This window comes from Zingiber officinale, chromosome 9B, assembly GCF_018446385.1.
Source record: "Zingiber officinale cultivar Zhangliang chromosome 9B, Zo_v1.1, whole genome shotgun sequence".
Classification (NCBI taxonomy): domain Eukaryota; kingdom Viridiplantae; phylum Streptophyta; class Magnoliopsida; order Zingiberales; family Zingiberaceae; genus Zingiber; species Zingiber officinale.
Genome location: NC_056003.1, coordinates 91,324,455 through 91,340,619, shown reverse-complemented (window position 1 = coordinate 91,340,619; position 16,165 = coordinate 91,324,455). Strand labels below are relative to the sequence as shown.

Below are 16,165 nucleotides of genomic sequence, written 5' to 3'. Positions count from 1 at the left end.
TCGTTGTTATTATCAAGAAATTATTTATTATTAAGGCCTACTATGTAAGTTCTGACTTAGAATGAGTTGGATTCTGGAGACCAGTTTGTTTGGGAGGGACTGGGTTGGAAATATGTTTAATTCACGTGCCTTGCCGAAAAATGGTAAAATGGTGGTGGGCCGTGGGCAGTCAGTCCGATGTGGCAGTGCTTTTCATTTTACTGGTTTCTCTTTTTTTCTTTGTTTTCTATGTTTTAAGTTTTATTTTAGTAAAAAAAATGGATATAAAAAAGATTTATTATCAAATTTCTAAAACCCTAAATCATTTGGAAAAATGTTGACAACTATAAAAGTTGAGGATAATCCGTTGCTTGTGCACTTGCATTTATAAAATTTTGCATATATTTATTCTTAAACGGCGAATTAGGAGCCGCCACGTAGTTAAAATTTTAAAATACCTAAATATAACTTTTAAAATTATCAAATAACATCACGAGTACCCATTTTACTTCTTTTATCGTTCAAAAATGATGGATAGATTTACCAATCAATTGATACAGTGCTTAAATGAGTTTAAAAAAAATCATTAAAAAGATTATTATTCTTAATATAAAAGAACAACATCTATTGATGGACTTAATCGATTAAATAATACCAATTAATTGGTAGCCATTGTTAATAGATTGGAAACTTGTATCGCGAAAATAGAAGGTGCCGAAATCAATTAGAGTAATTGATTAGGTACTAATTTCTCTGTAAATAGAAGGTTTTTAAATTGACTAAAGTAATCGGTTCAGGTTTCACCAATTTATTAGAGGCATTTTCTCAAGAGAACAGTAAGCCTCAGAATCGATTGGGAAAATCGATTAGAGACTAACCAATCAATTGGTATGACTCATCAATTGATTGGTCTAGCAAAAAGTGTCATTCTGCAAGTTTGACGGTCTGATTTAACGTGACAATCGATTGGGGATAAGGCCAATCGATTGGGAGACATTTTCTAGTTTGAAAGAAACCTTAGAAAAGAGAGTTTCATGAAGTTTTTGAGTTGTCGGTTCTTAGGGATTCTGAAGCGAAGTGCTTTTGCATTTCTGAGTCAACAAGAGATATTTTTAAGCAACAAGATAATAAGTTAAGCAATATCTCATTGTAAATTGTTTATTTTCATTTTCGCTTGTGTATTTTGTTGTACTTGTTGTGTTATTGTGAGAATAATTGTACGAGGCTTCTTCGCATCCGAAAAATTTCTGAGAAAAAGGTATTCTGTGAGTGTGAGGAGTGGATCTTTGAATTAGTCATCTCAAGGAGGTGGATACCAAGTAAAATCGAAGTGTTAGCATTGTGGAGTATCTTCACTTCAAGTTTCGCTGCACATCAAACTATCAAACTAAGTTTGAAGAAGTGATTGGAGCTATTCACCCCTTCTAGATCATAAGTTCCCTAAGAATCTAGACTTTTGTACTCATTTAAATCTTCTTAATACATTCTAGACATAAAAAATTATGTTAAATGTTTATTATTCATTATAAATACTACAACGATAATACTGTCTAACTGACATCACAAATGACTTTATACGACCCTCCTCTATACGATAATATCAAAATTTTAATTTTCTAAATAACATAGATTTATCAACCAATTTTATTCAAAAAGTGGTTGCTAGATTTAGAAAACTCTGAATCACTCCAAACTAAGGTTGATATACTTGTATAAGTTTCCTTAATACGTCTATGCCCAAAAATATCGATATGAATTTTCTTTAAACTCATTTTTGGTTGAGTAATTACTCATTTATCATATAGAGACCTCTGAATCTTCAAACCAAAATCGATATACTCGTCTAAGTCTCTTTAATACATCTATGTCATCAAACATCGAAGTAATACACTATATTAAAAATACCGATTTTTTCAACTCATTTCCAATTGAATTACATTCCAATCGAAGGAAAATATTATACGACCACATAATCATTCTCAATTAATTAATACATTTATCAATTAATTACTATACTATAGCTGATAAATGTACCAATCTATTGGGAAAAATAGGGATAACATAGATATTGGATAAATAATTTGATAATTTTAAAAGTTAGGTATGTGATTTAAGCATTCCAAAACTTTAATTACATGACTCAAGGGCTGCTTGTTGAGGGTTTGTTAAAAGAGGAATGAAAAAAGAATGAAATATAGATAGCTGATTTGAGGGTTTTATATTTGCACATTAGTTTCATTCTTTATTTGTTGATAATCATCCATTCTCCATTAAAACAACTTTATTGAAACTCATTCCCGACAAAAAAAAATATACGGAACACATTTTTTCCCACTCTTTTTTTCCAACCGAATATCTCTTTTTTTTCCCCAAATATATTAGTTATCATTCTTTTATCCTATCCACCGCTTGATAATCTCGATCACCCTCAATACCATCATCGTCCTCGTCACCATCGCTGTCATCACCTTCACCACCACAATTGTTTTTTCTCTCACTCCCCTTTATTTGCCTAACATCGAATTACATTAACTATGTCATGAAGCTTTGCATGCCTGGCATCGAATTTTTTTTTTCTTTTGGAAAACTGGTGGTATTTTGTGAATTTGTTCATCAAGATCTCGGTTGTAGCTTTTTATTCTTCAAGGGGGTTACGATTACTATTACAATATCGTATTTGTACTCAAAATCACTCGGTGGATTACACAGAGTGTGAAAGAAGGAATTTTCGTTTATGTTGTCATAGGAGTGAAAAATAACTTTATCAAGCAAAGAGTTCATTCTCATCTTTTTTTTCTTGGGTCCTCATTTAAAGAATCATTTCCAGAATTACTTGGACTTATATTTTCTATTGTCATTCTATCACTTCCAAAATAAATACAGAATTAAACTGCTATGTTGATGGGCTACAATCAAGAACACACACAAAAGAAAGAAAAGAGTATTGCGTTTGGTTGGAGAATCACTATTTTTTATTTTTATCTTATTTACAATTGTCTTACATTATTTGATCCACTACACTTATGATATCAATAGATCAGTTAGAGCTCCAAAAGCTCCTGAAATTCTTTCTTCAATTCTTGTATTGATTTTTAGCTTTTGATATGAAATATAGTAATCTAGCGAACCATGACATCTTGTTTGCAGGCTTACAAACAAAAAAATGTAAACTTTTGGAAATGATGTTTTAATGTGGTCATCAATTTGTGAATTACTAGTAACATTTTCAGTAGACACCCGGCTAATGGTAATTAGGTGCATGATATTAATTTTGCAATTACTCTATCAGTTTATTTTGTGTGTAGATTAAAATAGCTCGCTCGCCTAGTTTATTTTGTGTGTAGATTAAAATAGCTCGCTCGCCTATGATCAACTGAAGGCGCAAACTAAAAAAAAATTTGTTACTTCAACAAACAACCAATAATATGTTGGTTTTTTTATTTGCCACCTATTATGTAGTCCTATCTTTGTATCTTCGAAATAAGATTCATGAGTTCAAACTAAGAGATAATTATTAGTCGAATGAGATGGATGTTTAATTTGTCTATGGATTGTTATGCTGCTTGTAGTGAGCTTCAAATGGACAAAGATATTTTTAGAATATTGTATAATATGATAAGAGATGTTAGGGGTAAAAACCTAGTAAGAATGCATCCATAAAAGAGATTGTGTCATTTATTTACACCTTGACTCACTATTAAAAAAAGTAGAACAATTAATCTATTTTTTTTCAAGGAGTAGAGAAATTGTGAGTACTCGATTTCATCAAATTTTTATGTAATTATGAAATTACATGATATTTTACTTAAGAAGTCAGAACCTAGCACTCAAGATTATCAAGATGAGAGATGAAAGTATTTTCAAGTACTTGAACCATATAATTAAAATATAAATCACATTTAATGCACCCCCTATATCTTAATGAAAACAAACAAATAAACGAACATCTCTTACGGAATTGTTTAAATATTCAAATTTGCCATTAATATTCAAATTTTAATGGCAAGTCCAAATCCTCACCTTTAAAATGACAAATATATATAAATAGGAATTTAAAAAAAAATTATTAACCCATTATTATTCCCAAATAGAATATAATCAAGCAACATCTTTTAGAATGATACTCATCTCATTCCGTTTACTGAACCAAACAGCCCCTCAATAATTTATTCATAAAAGAATGCAATTATTCTGTTTAAATAAACGAAATTAATTGATGGATTTTAAAATTAAAAAAATAATTATAGTCCAGATAAAAAAAAATTATTTTTTTTAAAAAAATAAAAATTAGTAATGTGCACTCAATAGAAATTTGTAAAAAGAAAAAAAAAATAACATAAAAAATAAATACCTCATTTTCTTCTCCTTTCTCACTCTCTCTATCCAGAAACATAAGTCCTCGTTTCGATTCCGTCGAACAAAGACAACGGAACCCCTCCCATGTCTTCCGAGTTCCGACCATGGAATCATCAACGATAATCGCCACTGCCGAAGGATACGTTGAGTCCGCACTCCTCCCCTTCCCCCCGCGGCAGGGAATCATGGGACAAACCCTACTCCACCCCTGAGGCGCCCTCCTTACGGCTCCGCATCATGTGCAGCTCCGACGGACCCTTCCTCCCCTATGCACCAACAAGGACCTTTGCTGTCGCAAAGGCGAGACAAGGATGGTTGTCATCAATCACCATGCTCCCCTCGCCGACCTATCGGCGAAACTCTCTCTCCTCGAGGACACCTCCTTTTCTCTCAAGTACCTGTTCCCGAATGAGGATCTCGATTCTCTTATTTCCATCTCCACTGATGACGACCAGTAGAACATGATCGAAGAGCTTGATCACATCTCCACCTCCAGAAACAGAGGTGACTCGACGTGCTCCAGCCGCCTTCGCCTGTTTCTCTTCTCGTCAAAGCCAAATTCGGCCCCGAATTCAGGGACTTCGTCTACAATCGGGTCTCTAATAGATGATTCAAAGTCAGGGTTCATCGACGGTCTCAACAACACGATTAGGGAGGACACCCCTCGTGGTTCCAACTTCACCTCTATCAATTGCCTCATTAGCCGCAACGACAATTCATCCACCCACTTGCAAGGCACCGGTAGCTGACAGCCAGAGCCCGAGCCACCATTCCTCCCCTGTCACGGCCAAGAAGTCACCAATGCTCGACGACAAGGCATCTTCCTTCAGATCTCCGGAGTCGAAGACAACTTCTCCAGCACAATTCATTGTCCTGACTCTGCCCACCATCACCACCCTCCTTCCATTCCTCTCCTGGTCGCCTCTGATCTGACGATGACAAATCCAATCATGGCATATTTCGAAAGCCACCACAGCAGCATCCAAAGCCTACTCCAAACGACGGATCCAAACTCCGATCCAAAGGTACCTTGTAATCCTAGCTATCTCGTCAACGGACACCCTAGCTTATGTGACGCCGTGGCCGATTATGGTTATGATACCGCAATGGCCCTCAGCCATCCGCTGATGCATTACTCTCAGGCTGCTCCGCAACCGGCGACGCCCCGGCCGTATCACAGTCAGCGCCACAGCGGTTATTCCTGAAGGAGCAGCTACCATAGATTCGCACACCTCCAAAGTAACATGATCTCTATCCACTGGCTTTTTGCAGTTGTATGTGTGTGCGCCTGTGTGTGTGTTTCTCAAAGGGTATTGTTGTTGTGCTTCATCTATTGAGATAGGAAGAGAGGGGGGAGACATATTATCTTCTTGTGGTTTCAGCCTTCAGGTTTGATCGATGTGTTTTTGGGGCTTGTGAGGTTAACTTACAGAAATTTCTAATAGCCAATTCCTACTGGAGCTCCCATGATCAGCAAACTTAAAGTTTTTAACTCGAATGAAGCATCAGAATTTTAATCAGAATACAGAAACATAGAAGACTAGAACTTACTAGTTACTACGATCAAGCAATGGATTTAAAGAAAGCAGCACGAATTTAACATAGAAGACTCTAACAAAATGTTAAGACGAAGGCCCAACTTTAGGCAAAACAAGTACGGAGGTATTTAGCATCTCGAATGCAGAAAACATCCTAAATGTCGAAGCATTGAATGCTGATGCATAAACGAAAAAGAAGAATTTTTTAAGAGAGAGGGAGGACCAAACGAGACGGATGAGATCAGTCAATCTCCTGGAGGGAAGCAGCTCCACGGGCGGCGACCTCATCCACCGTGAACTTGCCCTTGGACTTGTCGGCGGTGCGGCCTCGGGCCTTGCGCTCGAGGAGGGCCTTGCGGTCCTTGTCGAGCTTGAGCTTGGTGATGACCACCTTCGAGGCGTTGATGCCGACGTTAACGGTGGATCCATTGACCTTCTCGCGGGTGATGCGCTCGACGTGGATTACCCACTTCCGGCGGTAGACCTGCACGACCTTCCCCTCGCGGCCCTTGTAGGTTCCGCGCACCACCTGCACTTCGTCGTCCTTGCGCACCGGGACAGACCTCACGTTGTACTTGTTCCTTAGATCGGTCGAGAGCGGCGCGCTCATAAGAATCCGCCGGACGCTCGATGGGGCAGTGAAATGCGCCTTCCGGCACTTCCGGCGGGAGCTTGATACTCTCGGATTGTACTTCATGGTGACCTACGCCGGAGGGAGTTGGATGCGGCGGCGGCAGAAGGAGGTGGATCGAAACAACGGGACAAAGTGGTATATATATACATCGAAGGCTAAATGGGATCCCTATTTAGGGTTTCCGTCAAATGACAACAATACCCTCATTCTTCCTACCAAAATCTACGGGTTTCCAATGAGTCGGTCACGGCTCGGCTTGATTTGGGCCGAATTGGCCCAAAAGGCCTAACTTTGGCCATTTATTTTAAATAAAATACAAAATAAATATAGTTTCACGAATCAGCGGCTATGGCGCCAAGCACATCGTTCGCCGTCGATCCGTTTAGGGGTAACTCGTAAGCCAAGTCGTGGTTGATAGGATCCTCCATTTAGATAAGACTAGAACTCGCAATCTATTAGTGTGACGTGAGTCGTGACTGAAAAATATCGTCTTTTCTTCCACGAATGTCCGCGTTGTTCCTCCTCGATCGGTCTACTTTTCGGGAAGTCGTCGAAGGCTTCGGCGATCGAACAATCTGAAGGTTGAGTGTGATCCTAGATGCATACTTGATGATCAAGATTTCTCTGCGAATTCCCATATCGATTCGTTTCCTATTTATTGGCGATCGACTCAACTTTTTTTCGAGGATTGGAGTCCAACTCTAGGGTTCTTATTCTTAAGATTTCTTCTTCGCCTTCCCTTTTATCGGATCGAGATTGTTGCTGCGATGTATAGCAACTTCAAGGAGCAGGCGATTGAGTACGTGAAGCAGGCGGTGCAGGAGGATAACGCCGGGAACTACGTCAAGGCCTTCCCCCTCTACATGAACGCCCTTGAGTACTTCCGCACCCATCTCAAGTACGAGAAGAACCCAAAAATCAAGGAGGCTATCACCCAGAAGTTCACCGAGTACCTCCGTCGAGCGGAGGAGATCCGCGCTGTGCTCGACGATGGCGGCGGCTCTGGTCCCGCCGCCAACGGCGACGCCGCCGTTGCTGCCAGACCAAAAACCAAGCCCAAGGATGGAGAAGGTGGCGGCGAGGACGCCGATCAGGCAAAGCTCAGGGCAGGGCTCACATCCGCGATCATAACCGAGAAGCCCAACGTGAAGTGGAACGATGTCGCGGGGCTCGAGAGCGCCAAGCAGGCCTTGCAGGAGGCCGTGATATTGCCCGTCAAGTTCCCGCAGTTCTTCACTGGTTTGTTTTTTTTCCCATTAACTTTGCAAGATGCGCTTTGTTGCCCGAAGCTTATCTTGCTGATTTTCTATACACACCAGAATCACTAATCTTGAAAATTTATGGATTGTTAGTTAGGGAGAACTTTGAAAATGTTAATTTGCCCTCGCTTGTCAGGCCCTTTTGTTCGTTAAACATCTGCTCTGCCTAATTGGGTCAGGGATTGCATATAGGCATTGAAACAAAGGAACTGTGTGTAAGTAATATCTATGCATCACAAGTAAACGTTTTGAGCTAATTGTGAGAATTAGGTAGAAAAATGACTTCGATGTAGCTTCTGATAAAACTCTCCACCGTAACATGGATGTGAGAATAGGAAGAGCTACATCTTCGTGGGTTGGACTGGATGAATTTAAGAGTAGAAACAAGGATGCATGTGGAAACATTTCTATTGATAAAGACTGTAATTGGGAAAAGTGAGATCCTCGCCTGTTTTTAGGATTTAAGATACAAGAGAAATGCAGGAATAGCAAGAACTTTTATTTCTTTCTAAAACTAGATGTTTCCCTGTTTGAAAATTTCACATCATTGTCTCTGTTTATCTTAGACAATGTAAATTAATAAGGATTAATCATGTAAAAAAGGGTCTAGTGATATTTAATAATTACTTCACCCGAAAAACATACACACACTTAAAAAGGCTGCTTTTTCCTTGCATAAAATTCAGTGGTGTGAGAAGATCCTGATGCTTGATCCAGATTCATCTTTACTAACTTTAAATTTTGCACATGAAATGATATTATTTTTGAAGAAAGTACATAATTCCGCATCTTTGGAAACACAGTTGTGCCAAATAGCACACTGTTCCTTAAAAACAGTTAAACGAACAAGGCTAAAATTCACTATCTTTTCTTGGTCAACAGTTATCAATATTGAACAAGATACTTCAGTGAATTTAGGATTTTTTTTTTTAATTTATTTTTTAACATGGGTAGCTCCTACTGGTGCAGTTTAATTGGTGCCATTTTCCAACATGATTAATATACCAAATTGACCATTAATTTTCCACGTTGTCTAGTTATTTTGATGCAAATTGTTAGTGTTGTTTTGAGCTTCTTGCTTTATTTTTTTTATGAGGTCATAAATTTTAGTTGGTTTGACTTGTAAAATAGTTAATCAGTTCTAATTTATTTGATGCTACTTTGGCTTTTTTTAATTGTGAATCTTTTCAATCAGTATATTACATTTGAAAACTGTAGGTAAGCGAAGACCATGGAGGGCATTTCTTTTATATGGTCCACCTGGAACTGGAAAGTCATATTTGGCAAAGGCCGTTGCTACAGAGGCAGAATCAACTTTCTTTAGGTTATTTTCTGTCCACAAAAACTATCATTAAACTATTATAAGAGAGGGAGTAAAATTATATTGTAGCTGTTAGTTCTTGGTATATTCCTACGATCTTAGATAATTTTTTGTTTCTTTTCTTCCTTTCCTTTAAAAATTTGTTGTAATTGGTTGCTCCTTGTTTAGAGGTTTTGTGGAATGGCATCCCTCATTGCGAATCTGTTCTATGGTCTGATCCTTTTCAATTAAACAAACTGAGTACATTGTTTACATGTCTTGTACAATTTATTTTATATACTGAGAATGTGATTTTTGGGACTTATTGATCTAGAATTTGATTTATTTTAACAACTTGGCTATGGTGGATGCTGCTTAATAGTCAGTGTTTTGCCAATGTCTACAATTTGATGTATGCCTATTTGTTGGGAAATCATTTTGCTACTGAGTTTGGTTTGTTCCAGATTTCTCCAACAACAAGATACTCAATATGCTAAAAAAGTCATTGTCTGCTCCCATATTGAGATGAACTTTAGTATCACAGTTTCTCCCTATCCAAAGGCATAAGATATCATGAAGCCCAAGGACAAGATCTGGAATTCAACTTTGGTGTTCTGATGTGTGCCTAATCTGAGGAAAACCCTTCTCTCCATCCATGATCCATGTGTTTAATAACCTTCCTGCTTCTCTCAGTGATGTGGAGTGGCTCATGGAGCTAGTTTTGATGTCGGCTAAACTGAGTTGCATCGATTATCTTATGGACTCATGTTTAAATCATAACTACTCCACAATATCTCTATTTACTTCATCAATTTTTGTGTTTCCTCTCCCCTGGTTGTTGACTGATTCCATGGGCAGCATGATTTATCCTTGCTCTTCACAATAAGTAAATGTGGGAAGTTCCATTTTTTTTATTTTTTTATTTTTGTAGAGAATGGAAAATTCCATTGGCCTCCTAGATAGAATCACCCTTTGGCTATATTGGATGCCTCTCTGCAGGTCAGGAAATCCTTCATTTAGCTAACCTCTTACATACATCACTCCTAGTATGATTTGAGTAGGTTTGATTCTCTTGATTTGTTTGTTGATCCCTTTGATGATTGGTTTTCTGAGTAGAAGTTGATTGGTTTACTAATAATTGGTAGAATACTTCTCTTTCGTCATAATCTGTTTTAGCAGCATAATGAGGCTAAACTAATTTGAAGAACTTTTAACTGCTTGGTCTGAGGATCCCTTGTTTAACTTTTCTACCATGGCACTACCTGTATAATATGATTGGTGCAATTGAAATTGCTGGTTTATATACCTAAATGGCTAAACAAAAGTAGTATCTGAGTGGTACATCGATGTTCTGAAGTTGATTAAACCATTGCAGTATATCATCATCAGACCTAGTATCAAAGTGGATGGGTGAAAGTGAAAAGCTAGTTGCCAATCTTTTCCAAATGGCTCGTGACAATGCACCTTCCATAATCTTTATTGATGAAATTGATTCTTTGTGCGGCCAACGTGGAGAGGGAAATGAAAGTGAAGCTTCTAGGAGAATCAAGACTGAACTTCTTGTGCAGATGCAGGTAAATACATAGTTATTTGTGTGCACATACAAAATCTTCAACTTTCAGATGGACATGGAGTAACATAACATCATGCATAAATGGATCTAAATTATTAATCATAAATAAAAAATAGAGCATATTAAATACTGAAATATAAAAATATTTGATGTCTAATAATTTAATAGGCAAAAAAGAAAAGAAAAACTAAAAAATAATAAATCAGAACTCCAAATATAGTTGTGGCTTTCTTTTATAGATGCTTTAACTTAAGGCAGAATATTCTTTAAATAAACCTACAATTAAAAGAATATTATAAAATAAATTACTATCAATGGATTTTGATTTCTAGATACTGAAAAATGTGTACATTGAACTCGAACAAAACATTATGAAAACATACTCTTGGTGGAAGTGGGTCAGTCGATGGGAGTTAGGGAATTTTTTTTATAGCTTATCAAATGAAATATAATGTTGATTCTGATATATAATACTAGCTCGTGGGGAGAGAGTGGAAATGTTCTTATCAAACTACTACTTACATGGGATCTGGATAATTTGTTAGGAGAGAGTGGAAATGTTCTTATCAAACTACTACTTACATGGGATCTGGATAATTTGTTAACATAGTTACGACTGAGAACGTCAGTGTGTGGCAAGAACTTCCACATGCAAATTTGGAAGAAGATTTCACATTCTCCTTATATAGAGAGAGATAAGATTGGCGTTTCATATGTATGCTTGAAGTGAAGTCTTTTCACCATGGTTGTGCTGGTATTTTTTTACCTTAAGCCAATCAGGCTTACGACCTTTGTTTGCTAAGATCATGTTTGAAATTAGTGTTTCTTGCTATATGTAGGGTACCCAAGATTGAGTTTAATTGTTGTGGTTGCCTGATAGTTCACAAGTAGCAAGGTAGTAGGCACGATCCTTTTTTTGTTTCTTTCTTGTTAAATTTGAGGGTGAAATAGACACTTGAAAAATTGAAGCTAATATATGGACTAGATTGACGAACTGTTCCTTCCGTGGCCAGTTATGGGCCATTTCTTGGTTAATATCATGATTTTGGTTAGTTTTTATATTCTAGTTCCATAAAGCTGGATTTTTGACAGGAGAACACCAATTTGTAGCATACAACAGTAGCTTCGCATATTTCTGACTATTGTGTTTTCTCCCATTGGATTATATGAATTTTTGCAGGGTGTGGGAAACAATGATCAAAAAGTTCTTGTTCTGGCTGCCACTAATACACCCTATGCTCTGGATCAGGTTATTATTGTTTTTGAGATTTTAATTTATTGTTGATGCTATTCTCCTTCTGAAGATCCTAACCACTTTCCTCTTCTATTTTCTTCGCTCAATTGCAACCGCAGGCAATCCGTCGACGTTTCGATAAGCGAATTTATATTCCTCTTCCTGATGTTAAGGCCAGGCAACATATGTTTAAGGTATTCACTATGAGTAGAAAATTGATGAAATAATCTTGTTCTCTGCCATATTAGCCATGGATCTCAGTATCATTTCTTGTTTTTTATCTTAGGTACACCTAGGAGATACCCCTCACAATTTAAGCGAAAGTGATTTTGAGGACTTAGCCCACCGCACAGATGGCTTTTCTGGTTCAGATATTGCTGTTTGTGTAAGTGAACTACGAATTTTTAACATCGAGGAAAATGAATCCGTAGGTCTTCAGTGGCCAGAGATGGCTGATTGTGTTCCTCCTGCATGCTTTTGACTAAGTAGGTTAAGGATGTGCTCTTCGAACCAGTTCGAAAAACACAGGATGCAATGCATTTCTACAAGACCAGTGAGGGTATGTGGTTGCCATGTGGACCGAGACATCCAGGTGCTATTCAGACCACATTGCAGGACCTTGCTGCTAAAGGTCTCGCTGATAAGGTGCACGCAAAGCTTTGTTTCAGTGTCATTCTGATCATTCGTTCCATTTTTTTCTTTCTTGCAGTCCATAGTACTAACTTGTGTGTGCAACCACCAGATCCTTCCACCTCCAATCGCACGGACGGACTTCGATAAAGTACTGGCAAGGCAGAGGCCAACCGTCAGCAAAGCTGACCTAGAAGTCCATGAGAGATTCACAAAGGAGTTTGGTGAAGAGGGCTAATTTGGTTGCCAGTCCATGTTCTTCAGTAATGTGATTGCAGCCCCCTACTTGTTTATGCTTTCATGAGATCTACTTGGAATGTTGCAATTTTAAAATAACATTGATCTCATCTTCTAATGTATTTGTTTTCATTATCTGTCTGTTACTTTCTGTACTATCTGTACTGTTGTCTGTATAGTAGGATAATAGCTTCCTAAACAACTATTGGAACGTCCCTCTGCATTTTTCACTACACTATTGAGGTTTGAGCTTGTTCTTGTTTGATGTATAAAGTCTGGAAATTGTACTCTTCCTGGAGCGGAGAGATTAGGCCAAACTGCAGATGATTGCTTTTACCATAAATGAGGTGCAAGTTTCATGGATGACCACTTTATCAGGTTTTGTGAAACCACCTTTTTCCCTGTGGCTTTAAAAAATAATGATAGATCCTACAGATTGTAGATTGCAGATTCTATATTATTTGAATGATCTAACAACAAATATTTTGTTAAATTTGAATAGACAAATCCTGTAGATGATTGCAGCTCTACTGAAGAGATGGTGATATTGCTTTGAAGCTCAGGTCATTCCTTGAATACGGGGCACCAACTGCTGCTGTCCCACTCCAACTCATGAGATGGGCGTAGACTTCATTGTTCCTGTTTAAGTATAAGCTTGAGTTGTCATTGCACAATAATTAACGTACAGATTGCGATAAGATCATAGAGTGCAGGTTGAGCTCCAGACACTGGTCCACTTGTGTGGGCATATTTGCCTTGATATTTCGATTGGTGAAGAGATAGCTCTCCTGTGATTCCTCTATCATTATCTTTTCTTTTTCTTTTCTAGAAATTTCGCACACTTTATGTGTATTCTTCATCCAGTGAGTGAGCGAGTGTGATTTTTTTTGTGGATTTCAGGCTTCAGCTGCAGCATTCCTTCTGTTCACAGGATCAGCCCAACTGGCAGTGGAGCGTGGGCCCAGTGTGTTCCCTGGCTGTCCCCACCGTCTCATTCCTGACACCTACGTGTGATCGATCAGGTTGATCCCACTAATCTCAATCTTTTCTTTTTCGCAGTAATTATTGCTCTGAGAAAAGGAAGAAAGGCGATTTAGCAGGAATGATTTATTTGGCAAATCAGGGATTTATTATGATTACGCTACACTTGAGAGAGAGAGAGAGAGATGAGGTAGAGAGAGAGGGGAAAAAAGGATTTTTTTAAAAAAAAATTTAAACATAAAGGAGGGAAGCAGAAAAGAGGGCCCACGGAGAGAACGTGGGGTCGAGCGATGGAAATCCAACGGCTGAGGGAGATCGCACGGCTGCTTCATGTTCCGCGGGCGGAGAGGGGATCGGCGGCGACCCGCCAGGCGGAGGCGGCGATCAGCGGGCGGGTGTGCCAGCCAAGGGTGAGGCAGCCCTCCTTTTCTTCTACCCTGTAACCGTCTCCTCCGGCGAAGAGGGCGAGCAGCATGCTCGCCTGCTTAAAGGCGTTGGAGCCGATGGGGACGGACTCGAAGCCGGCGCCGGTCATCCTTCCCCGCCACTGGTCCAACGTCTCGTGCCTCTCCGTTCGCTCTGCTCCCTCGCAGGCCACCACGTTGCAGATCTGCCGCCCGAGGTAGACCTCCGACATCGCTCGGTCCCGCCCGCCGGCGCTGTCCGCCGCTGCCACCCCCGGTCCGCCCTCCAGGGAATCGAACATAGTCGAGTAGTAGTGCAGGGCCTCGGTGAAACGTTCCTGGAACGTCCCTCTGTTGTGGTTCGCTTCCTGCTCGACCACCGTCACGATGCGGGGGCGCACCTTGTGGACAGTTCTCAGCACCTTCTCCAGCACCCCCGGCCGCGCCAGCAGTTGGTGTAGTTCGAGCACCGAGTTCACGGCTACTGCCTCTGGCTCATCGTTGTCCGCTCCGCCGCGGTCGTCGGTGTCTTGCCCGAGCAACATGTAAGGCTCCAGATCCGCGAGGCTGGAGGCCACGAAGCCGCGGTAGTGGAAGTCCACGCAGATGGTTTCAGCCAGCTGCGCCAGCTTCCATCCCACCTCTTGAAGGGCGTCCGAGTTGTCCGGCTGCGGCGGGCCGATGCCGGTGAGGCGGAATGAAGGCGGTCCGCCGGGACGGAGGGCAAGGGCCTGGAGAAGGGCGGGCCACTGAAGCCCCTGCCGCATCCCGAAGTCAACAACATGTACTCGGCGGCAGCCGGCGAAGGCCTCGAGGATTGCTTGGTTGGCGGTGAAGTGCGCGAACTTAAGATAGGGGCAGCTCTCGTAGAAATGCATATGCAGCATGTCGTCGAAGGAGACGGAATCGAAAGAGGAGCAGCCCACGACTCCCCGAGGAAGTGGACGGTATATGCGGCGGGCGACTGCTTCAGCGAAATAACCGGCGACCTTGCGCATGGCGCCGCCCTGGGAGGCGGCCAGCACCGAGATCTGCTTTACGAGGGTGTCCGACGCCTTGAGGTTTTCCTGTTGCACCGCCTCCGCGCAGGCTAACAAAGCGTGGACGAGGCGGATCCCGACCTCCTGCGTGTCGACTACCACCACCGGCAGCGGGGGCGCGGCCGAGGTCGCCGCATCCGTGGTCGAAGACGACGACGAAGGAGGCGAGCTGCAGAACTTGATCCTCTTCGAATCCCTCGGAGACGGCGCGACATCCAACTGGAAATCGGAACCATAGGCCAATCGTACCGGAGCACGCGCGGCGGGTAGAGCAGGGACCGGCTTGAGCTCGTAGACTTCCGCCGGGGTGCGCCGCGTAACAAGGGGAAGCTCGGTGGCGCTGGTGGATTGCTTAGACACAGAAGGTGGAAGATCCAGAAATCGATTCTGCCGATCGACAGGAGATGGGGCATCAAAACGCAGCGGCAGCGACGGTAGAGGGGGAGGAGGTGCGTTGAGCTCGGAGAGGATGTTATCCACCCAAGTCGAAATATCCGAGGGGTTGTAGTGAACGGTGTCAGCTGCGAGATGGGAAAGGAAAGCGTCGTCGCTGGCCGCGACGCCGCTTCCCATGGCCATCTCCGCCTGCTCCAGCTTTTGCGCGACGTCCGCCATGTCCGACGACCGGACCTTGTACCCCAGCGCCGCCAGCAGCTCGTCGACGTCCTCATCCTCCGCCCCTGCCTCCACTCCCATCATCGCCTTCCCCTTTCCCTGCTTTGCCGCCTCCACCGGCGCGCCGTACCAATCTCCTCCGCCGAGGAGGCCCTCTGGATGCTCCCGCTTCATAGTGATAGGCTGCAGGCGCCACGACGAGCTGTCTTGCGAGGAAAAGGCGAGGCCTTCGGGAATCAACTCGCGCAGAACCTCTAAGAAGTAAGGTGGGAGAGATTAATCAGGAGACACCTCTCCCTCTCCCACTACTCGATTCCACCCGCTTTCATTTTCACCGCACTCCAAATCATTTGCCAGCAGCGAAATCGTGAAGCAACAAACTGTG

At 41.3% G+C, this 16,165-nt stretch overlaps 3 protein-coding genes across 3 annotated transcripts; 1 reads left to right on the top strand and 2 right to left on the bottom strand.

Annotated features, from left to right (window-relative positions):
• Positions 1-5,910: 5,910 nt before the first annotated feature.
• LOC122025654 (60S ribosomal protein L26-2-like) lies at positions 5,911-6,630 on the bottom strand. The gene has a single exon (XM_042584491.1). The coding sequence runs from the start codon at positions 6,568-6,570 to the stop codon at positions 6,115-6,117; it is 456 nt and encodes a 151-aa protein (XP_042440425.1). The 5' UTR covers positions 6,571-6,630; the 3' UTR covers positions 5,911-6,114.
• A 341-nt stretch (positions 6,631-6,971) lies between these two features.
• On the top strand, positions 6,972-12,973 carry LOC122022455 (protein SUPPRESSOR OF K(+) TRANSPORT GROWTH DEFECT 1-like). Its single transcript, XM_042580473.1, has 8 exons — positions 6,972-7,746; positions 8,985-9,090; positions 10,442-10,640; positions 11,820-11,888; positions 11,993-12,067; positions 12,160-12,258; positions 12,363-12,518; positions 12,616-12,973. The coding sequence occupies exons 1-8, from the start codon at positions 7,275-7,277 to the stop codon at positions 12,739-12,741; spliced, it is 1,302 nt and encodes a 433-aa protein (XP_042436407.1). The 5' UTR covers positions 6,972-7,274; the 3' UTR covers positions 12,742-12,973.
• A 190-nt stretch (positions 12,974-13,163) lies between these two features.
• LOC122022454 (DELLA protein RHT-1-like) lies at positions 13,164-16,149 on the bottom strand. The gene is made up of 2 exons (XM_042580472.1): positions 13,990-16,149; positions 13,164-13,810 (listed from the first exon to the last, which is right to left on the bottom strand). The coding sequence occupies exon 1, from the start codon at positions 15,952-15,954 to the stop codon at positions 14,050-14,052; it is 1,905 nt and encodes a 634-aa protein (XP_042436406.1). The 5' UTR covers positions 15,955-16,149; the 3' UTR covers positions 13,164-13,810; positions 13,990-14,049.
• Positions 16,150-16,165: the final 16 nt, after the last annotated feature.